The sequence below is a fragment of the Sprattus sprattus genome (genome assembly GCF_963457725.1).
Source record: "Sprattus sprattus genome assembly, chromosome: 2".
Classification (NCBI taxonomy): Eukaryota; Metazoa; Chordata; class Actinopteri; order Clupeiformes; family Clupeidae; genus Sprattus; species Sprattus sprattus.
Genome location: NC_137921.1, coordinates 37212529 through 37226134, shown reverse-complemented (window position 1 = coordinate 37226134; position 13606 = coordinate 37212529). Strand labels below are relative to the sequence as shown.

Genomic DNA, 13606 nt, shown 5'->3' with positions numbered 1-13606 from the left:
AGGCTTCTTGGCAACAAACATCAAAGGTGGGTTTGGCGTAGACAGAAAGATAGCCATACAGAAGAGCACCCCATACCCACATTGAAGTATGGTGGCGGATCTCTGATGTTGTTGGGTTGTTTTTCTTCCAAAGGCCCTGGACATCTTGTTAGGATACATGGTATCATGTACTCCATCAAATACCAGCAGATATTAAATAAAAACCTAACAGCCCCCCTCTAGAAAGCTTAAAACGGGCCGTGGATGGACCTCCCAGCAGGACAATGATCCGAAGCACACCTCAAAATCAACACAAAAATGGTTCACAGACAGCAGAATAAAGGTTTTGCCATGGCCATCACAGTCCCCAGACCTAAACTCCATAGAAAATCTGTGGGAAGAGCTGAAGCCGAATCTGCAAATGTGTTGACCTCAGAATCTGAAGGATCTGCAGAGATACTGTACGTAGGAATGGTCTCAGGTCTGTGCCCTGTGTTCACCAACCTCATCTAGCATTATAGGAGAAGACTTGGAGCTGTTATCTTAGTAAAGGGAGGCTGCTCAAAACATTAAATTAAGGGGTGCCAATAATTGTGGCACACCTGTTTAGGAGAATATTATTTATTTATTTAATGAAAAAAACAGTTTTCTTTCAATAATTTTATTTCAATGAAAAGGTAAGATTTTTGTAAATATTTTGAGTGAAAGACCAAGAGGATAAACAGCAAACAAATATTTTTTCATAGCCTGTTTTGGGCACATTCACTGAGGGTGCCAATAATTGCGGAGGGCACTGTAATGTTATTCCCAGAAAAATACTGCATGGCAAAAATACACCTCAAAAATGTCATTTTTTCCTTTACTCCTATCAAAATTAAACTTTACACAATGAAAGTACCCATGGAAAGTAATTTTTTTTGTATTACAAGTTTCTTTCTAAATGAATTTTAATATGCAAATGAGCTATACACTAATCGAATATGCCCAAAATACACCCAAATAGGCTTATTTTTTCCTTTACTCCACAATACAACTTTACATAGTAAAAGTATACATAAAAAGTAACTTTTTTTGTATTGCAAGTTTCTTTTGAAATTAATTTGAATATGCACATGAGCGTCACACTTATTGAATAAGTCCTGATTGCATAGGCAGAAACACCATACCCCTGGCAGGTACTACCAAGCCAGGCAGTTTTCAGGTTAGAGGCCAGTCTAAAAGCAACATTGCCATCTCCCATTGGCAGTAGGATGATTGGATGAAGATTAGGCCGATGTATTTGTCATACATATGAATGATGTTTCTGCCTATGGACATATTCAATAAGTGTGGAGCTCATGTGCATATTCAAATTAATTTCAAAAGAAACTTGTAATACAAAATGTTTTACTTTTCATGGGTACCTTTATTGTGTAAAGTTTCATTTTGATAGGAGTAAAGGAAAAAATTACATTTTTGAGGTGTATTTTTGCCATGCATTATTAGCACACATCTCAGATTGATGAGAATTGCGCTCGGAGGGGGTCTCGCCCGGGGCGTAATTCCATGTAGAACCGCCACTGCGTGCACTTCACGAGAAAATCAGTAGAATGCCTGATCCAGCTCATAATTCCATGTATGATTGATTGGCTGCAGTGTCTTTAAGTAGTCGTGAGTTATAGTCTCATATTGCAATGCGTTTGTCAGGAGAGAAAAAATATCTCCAGAGAAAAAATATTAAAAGTTGTATATAATTATTTTACACTGAGGGAGGCGAAGCTGAGCTCAATTGAGCCCAATTTAACCTGTGATTGCCACCCACATTACCAAGCAACGTTTATATTTACCAGTCTCATACCAAGGAGGGAATAAACGCAGATAAAATCAGAAAGCGGCATTATTGCCCACTGTTTAATCAAGTAGCCTAATTTAGCAACGATTGCTCTACCTTAACTTTTCTCATAATTTAAGATCCTAATTAATGTTGAGGAGGGCTTCTTTAATTAAAACTTTTTTTCCCTTGTTGAAATATTGTATTCCTACAGGATATAGGTATGCAAGCATTACAAATGTATCTTTATTTTAATGTTGTATGCAGGTCTACAGCATCAGCAATGGAATAAATCAGGATTGCAGAATTGACTGGGATATTCTTTCTGACTGAATCAAAAAACATGTAACATGCACTGACTGGCTGACACAAAGATTTCACACAGACAAAGTCATGGTTGGTTTTCAAAGCAGTCACATTTATTGGTTCCTTCTATGCACACTTACTAAGCAGCCAGCCATGCTGGCTAATCACTGTTCAGAGATTTACAATGGGATTTTCACAATGTTTACTAAAAAATAAATACAAGACTTGAAGAGTTGCACAGCTCAAAAATATACAAAGGCTTGGAATTAATGTAAACTTTGAAACATTTTACAAAAGAAACACCTTTGCAACGATTTAGAAAGGTATTGTATTTACAAATCTGTACAAAAAATACAAAACTGATGCAAATCTTCTTGATTGAAACTTTCCGCCTGAAGCAGTTGCATCTAGTACCGAAACCGTTAATATGTAACTCTCTACATAGGCAATTTATTTGTTTGTGATATTTTATTTGACCAAGTAACCTCAAACTTCTTTGCTTACACCTGTAGACAACTTAGACATTTTGGTAACAGTATGTGCTACTTGTGTCTTTTCCCTTGGAGCACGCTTAGTTCAGCTGTAAAGAAAATTCAACCAGTTTGAAATGGAAATCTTATATAAATAACTTTAGGTACAGCAAGAGACAAAATGAATACTTCACAAACTCCACTATATCAGTGCAAATGTCTAAGTTATACTTTAAATTCTTGGAATGATAGTATAGATAATTGTTGCCCTCTGCGTACCCTGTAAGAGGTGGATGTTGAAACAGTCTTAGCTTTAACAAAAGAGCTTGTGAGCCATTTCAATGTAAACCAACAGTAGACCATCTCTCTCTTCGTGGAGTAGTAATATCTTAGCAGATATGTAGTCAAAGGAGGCAGCCGCTATTGTTTTCCCTTTGAAGGTTTAGCTCACTTAAGGCCAGAATGACGTTAACAGTTAAAAACTTTGACACTGGCACACTAGCTCCTTGTCACGGAACAATGTGAGTAGAGACGTATGGCTACAAAGATCTTGTAAAGTAGTTTCATGTTGAGTGAAACAGTACTCTGTGTACCAGTTTCCTTACAAGACCAAAGGTTGTTTCCGCGTTGTGAGTCAGTGAAGTGGCAGAATTTTTTTTATGTATGTGAAGGGAAGGACCAGAAATACTTTTTTAGAAAAATGATTTTCAATGTTTTGGCTAGTACACACTATAGCTTATATGTAATATGTATTTTCAGCTTCAGGAGGTTCCCATTGTTTCACCTTGCATCTCAGCATTTATGTTCTAAGTAACCAGTGTTTAGGTTTGACAAAGCATGATTCAAAGCTTGATGTCTGTGTAGCTCACCTTTTTCAAACTAATAACAATAAAACAACACATGAAATATGTTTGTTTAAATGAGTTTCGCTCCAATATCTAAGCCATTACAAAGATATGCACCAATTACAGGACAATTAATTCTTCCAATTTCGAATTTTTAGCTATTTCTTTGTTCCTCAAATTTTTTTCAGTACCAAAAATAAATATATGTAAATGCAGGCATTTGCTGCATCAGAATGATAAAAATAATGGTTACATTCCAAAACCTCAAGGTTTGGATATGAAACGAAAATATAGGGGTGTGGCATATGTTTAAGAAAATCTATGTATTTACACGTTTTTGTCACATGATTTAAAAACCTCAAACACAAGAGACATGGAAAATCTCTCACATGGAACACCACAACGAGACACTCTCACTCTCCCAAACATGACTTTGCACTCCGATTTGATCCTGGCAAATAGGCTCACAACAATAGTGCCCCATTTTCCTAAACCAACAGCAATAGCTGCATAAAGAACATAAATTCTTGAGCCTTCCTCCAAGTCAAAGAACATCCCTCTTTCTCCAACTCTACACTTTCCACTACCCTCGCAACATTGCATACTTACACCCATGATCACGTATACTACAGAATGCCTTTCGGCCACACCACCTAGCCGTGCTATCTTGGCCTGTACAAGGCCCAACCTCTCTGCCCTATGCCTCTCGGCCACTGCTCAATCCATGTTCCCGTTGCTCTGTTGCCACCTCTCTCATTGCCACCCCAACTACCCATAAGAGATTTGATTAAGATTGTCAAGTAAGTTTGCTTAGATATGGCAAAAAAAACACTACCGTACAGTTAGAAGAAAGTTGTTACAGTAATCTACTCAACATACTGACGAGACAATTTCAAATGATGTTGACAATGTTAATTCACAAAATTTGAGTTTCTAATGTATACTGTATGTATATATAGGTATATTTATATATTTTTTCCCATTTGCAAACTTTCGCTTATTTTTTTCATTTTTTTTTTCAAATGCATGCGTATAATGAGAAGACAAGGGGGGTATTATGTAACGAAACACACTTCACCACATGCTGGTCAAAGTGTTCTGCTACCCAGCAATTTACTGGTTCCACAGGGTTTTGTTTTTCCTATTCTACATTGCACAGTGTTAATCCTGCCGTGTGTTTGTGTGAACGTGATGTCTAAATCATTCACCTTCGAGTGAACATCATAAAATCTCAAATCAACAGCATATGTACTTGCAGAGGTATTCACAGAATACATTGGGTTACCACATTGTTTTAGATTTTCCACAAAGCTATGATGGTGGTATTTTTCTCAAGTGATAAACTGTACTGTAACTACTAGAGTCTTTTTTTCTGAACCGGTGAAAAAATGTGGAAAATACCAAGAGCACAGTAGTTAATGTGTGTTTCCTCTCATGATTTGGAGATTTGGAAAGAATACCAAACATTTCATTAAAATAGAAGAGCTGCTCTTTAAATAGCATGCCTCTTGCATTGAGGTTAATGTGACAGACCCCAGTATATTTGAGCTCACCTAATAACTACTGTAACACCTAAGACAGGCATAGCTGTGTGTATGCACAATGTGCCACTGACAAAGATTTCACTGCCATTTTGAGCTTGTATCATTTAAACATATGTATATAGTCTCTCTCTGTATATGTGTGTGTGTGTGTGTAGATATAGATATTTATGTTTCTACCTTTACAATGTGGCATTTATTTAATATAAAACTCTATGAAGTGGTATGCTTGAGGAACTGAAAGAAGTGCAAAGGTGCGGCAGGTGACAAAGCACCTGCTAAGCTTCCAGCTGAAGTGGTTTCAGACCCACCGCATAAAGGCCGACCGGTCTTAAACATGGAGCCTATCAGCGTAATCAATCCTAAGACCCACTATACAAAAGGCCACCATTAGATTGTCCCAAGTGTCTGTCATAGACAAATTAGCATGTAAGAATTAACCGTTCCCTTCTTGTGAAACTGTCTGGACTACTTCACAGTCACTTCCTATGCAGTACATTATGTTTGACATTTCATTTTATAATGCAAATTGTGTTATCTCAGAAAAGCTAGAAAGGACTGTTTCGGAAATTTGTGGAGTGATGCCCTTGTGCCCTTGTTATGTAGTCTGTTATAGTTAATCATCACTCAATATTTGATAACCAGCGTTTGAAAGTGATTTCATTTCATTATGTAGTCCTCAAGGACTGCAGCATTTCAAAAATGTCAACAATTAAAAAAAAATCATAGTGGATTACTACATCTTGTCTACATCTGGTCTTTTCTTTTCCTAAAAGCAGTTCACTCTTGCTGTGTGGTACGAAAAGGGTACAAACTCAAGTCTTTTTTTCCTCTCCCTTTTTTTTCTTTTCAACGACACACACGTCAAATTATTATCCATCAACCTAACTGTCAGAACATTAGCCACATCTGAATGCTTTTCAAGCCTTCTTTAGAGAAAAAAAGATGTGTTTGTGTTAGTAGCCTTTACAGTGTTGAAGCAGAAGGTGCATACTCTAGGAGGAGCGGTCGTCGTGTGGACTTCCGTCGGAGTTCTCCGTCTCCCCCTCGGAGATGGCCTGCATGGGAGCCGTGTACAGCCGGCTTCGGGTGCTGTACCGACTGCTATTTGCAGTGGGTGGTATTCTAGAGCGCCCCTGCCGTGAAGAGGCAGAGGCAGGAAAGGCTTTCGGGGAAAACCCCTCTGTGTTGGCTTTGGGGAAAGGGCTATGCAGCTGCTCGGATGAGCCCGGCGGCGAGGACTGTTGATGCTGGGGAGAGCTGGGCTCACTCGGCTGCTTGTCCCCCTCTGTGAAATAATCACCGGGAGACTTTGGCGCGATTGGGCTCTTCAGAATCTCTGTGGCTGACATGCGGTAGCTGGAATCAGAGCGGCTGCCCTTTTTCAACAGCAGCAGTTTGAACTCCTCGTTGGTGGTGCTGGACTTTTTGGCACTCCTGTAGATTTGTCCTAGTGCTCTCTGAGAACCTGTTGGGGTGGTGGGGGTTGTTGGGGTCACAGGGGTAGTTGGTGTAACAGGGGTGGTTGGGGTGGGAGGGGTGGTTGGGAAGGATGGGGTGGATGGGGAGGTTGGGATGGTCAGAGAGTTGCTGGGTGGAGTGCTGACTGATGCAGCACCACCCAACCTGTTTCTCCCACTCAGGTCTCCCGAGTCCTTTCTTCCAAGCACTTTCCTTTTGGACCTAAACAAGCAAAAAACGTATGACTAGATTAGCTCTACTGGCTTCACAGAACAACACACAACAAGCTGAGCGGAGCACACTGCAGCAACAGAACACTAACCTGTGAATCATAGCAAAGAGATCCTCCGTTGTACGGCTCCGATTTGGTGACAGGAAGACACTGTCATCATCTGCTCGAGTGTCCTCATTTTGTGGGGATACTGAGGGATCGCTTGGTGTGGACTCTGGAAGTAATTAAGAATGAAAAATGACTGACACAAACACAGTAATTTCAGATACCTGAAGCACAAATAAGAGACTAACAATAACAGTGAATCAGTCAATTCATAATTTGTCAGATCAATAGATTTCATACAAATGATAAAAGAAGTATAGTATGAAATAGTGAAAATAATACTGTGGAAAAAGTAAAATGTCAAGATACCTCTGCTGAAGTAGTCCTCTGTGTCTGGAGTGGAGCTGTCCTCCCTGCTGTCCTGTGAGGCACTTCTGGTAGGAGCACCTGATGTTTCATATTCCTCCTGATTGTTATCTGCATCGCTGATTGAGTAAGCGTGCAATGTTTCTGATTGAGTTACGATATCAGGCACTTGGTCAAAACTTTCAGACCTCTTGGTTGTTGCATGCTGGGTCGGTGGAGACCCCGTTTTAGTCAGACACAACGTTGAACGTTCCTCTTTTGGCTCAGGTTTTAGTGCTTCATTCTGTTCCACATCCGTACAGTTCCTCGAAAAGAGAGGCTTTATAATGTTCAAGCCTCGTTTTTCTTCCTCAGGACCAGTGGTGCCCTCAGAGATCCCCTGAGCTTCGGTCCCTCTCTCCGAGGGGTCATCTTCAGGGCACCCTTGGTCTGGCTGGGGGGATCGGAAGGCAGTCATACTCCACTGGGGTGCAGGCGCGTGCCTGTCCTGCCTGAATCTCACACTGCTGTGACTTGCTACATCCTTGCCTGGAGTAAACAGTGTTTCACAGTGGTCCTGAGCGTGGGGTTCCTGGGGTCTGTAGGGTGGAGGTTTTCGCGATTCTAAAGGCTTGGTGTTGGCCAAGGTGGTGCTGATGGTCACAGTGGGACACTTGGGCCGCGTGGCTGTGTCGGTGCTAAGCCTCTCGTTACTCCCTTCGTTGGGCCTCCCAACAGACCGCAGCTGGACCGAGCGGAGCACCATGGGAGTGATGGCCATGGATGCAGCACCGGCAGAAGCTTCACCACCTCCAGCAGCGGCTGCAGAGGCTCTGGCCTCTGCTTTAGCTGCTATCGCTGCTGCTGTTTTCTGCTTGTTCTGATGGAGGATGTGCATCTGACTGATCTGACGGTGGGCTGAAGGCTTGTTAATGATGTGAAGAGCACTTAGGTCAAGGTGGGTTGGAGGTATGACTGGCAGCTCTAGGTCCTTCTTCGATGATTGTTTTTGTTGTTGTTGTTGTTGTACTTGTAAGGAAGAGAGAGAGGACTTCCTCTCTGGAACCTTGGGCTTCCGTTTGCCACAGCTCGGGGACAAGGGACTTGGGAAGAAAGCTGAGGGAAAGGTGGATGTTGGGGTTTCTGATTGGCTGGAATACCCACTGGAGGGTGAGGCGAGGCCAATCAGCTTCTCTGGTGAGGGCAGCTTGAACTCATTCTCCACTGAAGGTAGTGAAGGGGTGGTGGCTCGTGACCCCGACTGAGACGTCTGAGATTCAGAACTCTCCTGCGACTTGATGCACTCTATGACAGTTGTACCCGTAGCAGTGCTGGAGTTCGACAAAGACCTGTAGGGATCATTTGATTTCAAGTCGTTGAGGAGCCACAGATCAGCGTAGTCAGACTGTACAGCCCCATCATCCTTAAAAGAGTGTGTTTCACCAGAGACAAACAACGAAACATCTGGCATCTCGCTGGAGCTCTCCACCCCCCAGGCTTCAAGCGTCTCCTCACCTTCAGGCTGAGCCGAGGATCTCGCTAAGTCCAGCTGCAGCTTCCTCTCCCTGGAAGACATCGGCAAGCTCTGCCCACAGGTTATCTTTGGTTCGCTCTTGTTGTGAGTGCTTCCACCTCCACCATTGATTTTCCTCAGGGACGTGCTGCGCTTAGGTGGAGCAGGCTTCGCCTTTGGTTTCCTCAGGGAGAGACAGTGTCTCCCGAGGATCATGTGAGCTCTGTATTCTGCGTGACGCTGCTCTTGAGCTGCATAGTTATAGGTGAAGCTTTTGCTACCTTTCAGACCACAGTCAAAGTGCATGGAGGTATAGTAGCCTTCTTGGTCCACTGAGTAGTGTGAAACGGTGTCAGCCTTGTCAGACGGTGGCTTGTCCATGAGGCTTTCAAGGGTGGCTATGCTGGTGAAGCTTGGGCACTCCAAGCTGCCCTCGTCCTCCCGGGAGTGTTCAGGGCTGAAGTCCTGGTGGCAGGACGTGCTGTGTCGGTGGTGTGGGTAGCCCCACTCCCCCTCACTGGCCGTGCTGACCCCTGCGTCGTCCAGCATGTCTGTGGCTGTGGAGGTGAAAGAGCCTGTCCGGTGGCCCCTGAGGCCCTGCGACCTGTCCGTTGGGTAGGGGTCCAGAATGAAACCAGCTGTGTCGTCGTTTGCGTGCAATGCGGCGTTCAGAGACAGCTCCGAGTCACAGTGTGAGGAACCAGTCAGTGGGGGAGAGGCCGCGGGAGGGATGGTCTCTGACGTCTGTGAGGGGCAGGTGGAGCTGCTGCCGCTCCAGTTCCCGCTCGAGGACTGGTGGTCCTCCTTGTGGTCCATTTGACTGGTCAGCACCCCTGCGTTAGATACGGAGTGGATAGGGCTGCTGAAGGTGTCTGAGCTGGAAGAGATCTCGCAGCTCCCCATGTCCGCTTTCCGTGGGAGCCGCGATCGCCCGCGGTCCAACCATCCATGCTCTGGGCTCCCTGCGTGCTGCTTGTACTTCAGATTCCCCAGCTGGTGCTCATGGACTGCCTGGTCATCAGTGCTTTCCTCCTCATCCTTCAGGATGTGCTCCCCGGGAACCGACAAGAAGTCCTCCGCCTCATACGGTGAGAGCTCCTCTTCCTCATCATCGTCGTCTTCCTCTTCGCTGTCATCTTGGCCCTCGTCCACCAGGTGCCTCCCGTCACGGGGCAGACTGCGGGAACGCAGGCGGGTACCCATGGAGGTGCTGTACATGGCGTCAGAGCTGTCGGGCAGGGAGGAGATGTTGCCCGTGGAGTGGGAGAGCGAGACGGTCACACCCTGGCCTCTCTGGGCTCGTATCCGCCTGCGCGAGGGGGCCGTGGCGGCGATGAGGATGTCCTCCGTCTGGCAGCCCGAGTCCTTGGTGCTGAGACGGCTGCTGAGCGAGTCTTCCTCCTGGCAGCCCTCAGGGCTTGCATGCACGATCACTGTCCGCTCTCTGGCAACAGGAGACTCATCCGAGTCTAAGGAAACAAAGGCACATTATGTTAGAATAAAGAGACAAATTATTCGACTGAAAAGAGATATATACATAATAATACCACTTTTATAGGTATGTGGGGTTTTAAGTGGCAAAATAGGAATATTTTACAAATCAGAATCCAAGTAACTTCTAAGGGACAAAAATAGGACTCAAAATGGATAGAGTGCTTTCTTAAAGACTGTTTTCTGTCAAATTGAACAAAGATGCTCTTATTCCTATTTTCTTCAAAAATAAAGTCACATGGTGATTTTCAGCATTTTTGATCAAAAACGATCCATGCTGTTGAACAGAAAAAAGGGGAAAAAAGCAATCTGCCTACAAGTTACACAGTCTACCGTACCTATGTCTTGCTGCACACGCCTGGGAATTCCGGAGATGGTCTTCCGTCTCCTCAGCTTCCTCCTCCGCTGAAGCACCGACTGGGAGTGAACGAGTGAGCAGCGCACACTGGCGTCTCTGTCAAAACCGACCCCTGCAAAGGGAGACTGGGCATGTGAGGGACTGTTGTGTGCCAGCGACTGTGCTCGTGTCCTTTCCTCTCTGCTTTCTCTCACACTCTTGCCTCAGGGGGCTGCTTGGATGCTAATTACATCACACTTTATCTCTGCCTTAAACACTTGGCTTTCGCCAGACCAGAATGTTTTCACTTTTTGTTTTACAGCAGCTAAGCCACATCCGGGATTAAAATGAGTGTGCTTCTCACAGCATTTTAAGACATGCATTCCCAAGACTAGATATTTGATGGATATTTGTCATTATTGCTCCAAATGCTTGGTCATGCATGTACACTGATTTTATACATCATTACATTTACTGACTGGAGATCTTTACATGTTGGTCAATACAGGCATAGGACACATCACTTGGATTTGAAATCAAAACACACTATGACACACTATGCCATTGTATTGTACTGACACTGTACATTGAATACCAAACATACATAATGTAATGTCATGCAAGTTGATTGGGGTCACAAATTCAAGACAAAAGCAAAAGGGTAAAGTATGGAAATAAATATCCTGGCATTCCTATAACCAACTCCTAAGCCCACGTCTTTTCCCTTTTCCCTCTTCCTTCTCTTTTCACAGTTTCTGTCAACCCGACTTCAGTCTCCCAGCTTTGTGTCGTCCTAATTTGTCCCATTTACCCTCCTCATCACGCTCCGTGACATGTCATGTGATTGCCAGTTTGGCTTTTCAGCATTGTGGCAATTACTGCCCTTCCCTTGCACTGTGCCATTTCCGTCTGGCTAGCCGCTGACTCAGCTCTGGTTGGCCTGGTGAGATCCAATCCACCTCAACTCAATGCCGCAGACGGTAAATTAATTTCGGCAGCCTTTTTATTCTCTTGATGTGACCTAATTGGCATGCATGGGACACTGTCCTCCTCTGCACTTCCCATAACTCATAAGCCACCCAAACAACCAGGAAGTCTTGCAATGAGTTACACGTGGGTTTTCGCAGTGGGTAGTTCATTTAGTGATGATGAACACTGGCCACTAAGTGCTGTTGTTAGATAATTTACATGTTAAGCTTGTTGTCTTATTATTAGCCATGACAGTGTTAAGCCATTTGAAGGACTATGTGGAGATTCATCTTTGACCTTTATGGAAATGCCCCATTAAGTAGTGAACTCAAGTCAATGCAGACACTGGCCAAGTACTCTGCTAGTGTAGAAGTTCTATATGCACATGACACATGAGGCTGTCTACTGTGGCTGCGGGTGAATTAGGGGGGAGATGTGATGACACTGAAAGGCACGGTGAATGGACACGCAAAAAACATGGCTCACTGAAGAAGGCTGATATCGCTGGTGGGGAGGCAGAGACGGAGACCTCCTCTGAAAACGAAAACAGATTCAACATACTTGCATAGAGAGCCTACACACCCTCATCTAAGGTTAAGTACAGTACAAGCCCATTGGACTGAGTCCGGTGTCCATGCCCTCTGGCAAACATGGCATTTTACGAGACAAATCATACTTTTATGTGGCACAGTTTTTCAGTGTATCAGGTATGTTTTGGACATAAACACAAGAGGACAGTTCAATACTAATAACTACAGTACTCCTGTCACTTGAGTAAACATGGAACACTTACATCTAGCTAATGATTTTGTCCTTTGACAAGGCAAAACTGATGAGCAAATATTCTTTAAAGGCAGCAACTGACTACCTAAAGTTTCATTACATTTCACTGTATACTTACGTATATCAATCAGTGTCTTTATATATGTACTGTATGTACTTTGGTCCAGTGATCAAACCAGAATTGTTTACTATACAACACTGAAATGCAGAGAATGCTCCTGGTGGTTCGTGGAACAAAACTAATGATTCTAGAGTCAACAGGACAGCCCAGTTTATACAAAGACATTCATGGGTGTTATCATCCATGGGCCAACACACCCGTAAAACATCATAATGCAACCGTTACTTATGAATCACTGACCATGTGTACACACACCAAAGTCCTCCTTCAACAGTAACTGCACAACCAGACCTGTGTTTACGTATTCATAGGATCGTAAGTAACTTAACTAAGCTATGATTTTTTCACCCCACCCAATAAATCATAGCATATTACCAGTTGTTTTTTACAAGTCTATTTTGTTATGATCAGCAGGAGTTTTACAGAGAATGATAAAGAAGAGGACTGCACTTTATCAGTGCTTATAATACCAGCCATTCCAGCCATTGAGAGTCAATGACCCTAGCAATGCAAGCCAGCTACTCCCCCAGCTGAGCAGCAGGAACAAAAACATTTGCTTAATGAACCTATGAGATACGTATCAACAGCAGGTCTATCGGACACCAGCATCCACTCTTGCAAGTAGCCCACAGCACCGGTCAGTTAGTGGTCAGGAGCAAAGGAAGAAAGCTCTGGCATTTACCTGTGACGTTAATGGGCACCAGACATGAGTTGATCACTTGGGAATCACTTTTCATCCTCTCCTCGGGCGTTGGCAGTGGCAACGGGTCGGACCAGTTAGTCTGCTTGTCCAGCGTGGTGGGGACGTTGGGGATGGGGCACTTGGGCCGGTGGCCTAGCGCCACCAACTCTGAGTCGGAGTCAGTAGGTGGAGCAGCCTGGAAACACATGGGACAATGGCGTGGTAAGGTCACAGCAGGGTTAGCCGGCAGGATTACATGAGGATACCAGAGATAGAGAAAGAGGATGTTAGTGGCTAACCGATGTGTGCACTGGCTTCGCTGTCATGCCTTAGGCTTTCATGTATGTGGTTATTAATCTCATTTTAAAACACCCAATGTCTAAATGTATCTGGATGGATACATATTCTACCACAACTAACCTCATGTTTTACCGTAGTATTTAAGACCAGCACACATCATTAACCAAACACTGAACTGTGATTGGTTAACACATAAAGCACGCCAAACAACGATTTGAGGTATGGGTTTAGAGACATGTATGAGAGAAAATATAAAGATGAAGATGAAGTTGAAGTAGTGAAGCGAAAGCAACATATTTTCATGGCAGCATGGCAATAAACCATTCATAAGCAGTGAAATCAAACAGACCAATAACCTTTAACTCCAAATTTAAAC

General features: G+C 43.8%; 1 protein-coding gene across 1 annotated transcript in view; it reads right to left on the bottom strand.

Annotated features, from left to right (window-relative positions):
- Positions 1–4237: 4237 nt before the first annotated feature.
- nhsa (Nance-Horan syndrome a (congenital cataracts and dental anomalies)) overlaps positions 4238–13606 on the bottom strand; it is an 84346-nt gene continuing 74977 nt past the window's right edge. The window contains exons 6-11 of the mRNA XM_080857570.1: positions 12931–13126; positions 11831–11878; positions 10377–10508; positions 7059–10016; positions 6735–6858; positions 4238–6634 (exon numbers count right to left, since the gene is read on the bottom strand). Of these exons, the coding sequence (XP_080713696.1) occupies positions 5947–6634; positions 6735–6858; positions 7059–10016; positions 10377–10508; positions 11831–11878; positions 12931–13126 (4146 nt within the window). The 3' untranslated portion in view covers positions 4238–5946. The remainder of the gene's footprint in view (positions 6635–6734; positions 6859–7058; positions 10017–10376; positions 10509–11830; positions 11879–12930; positions 13127–13606) is intronic.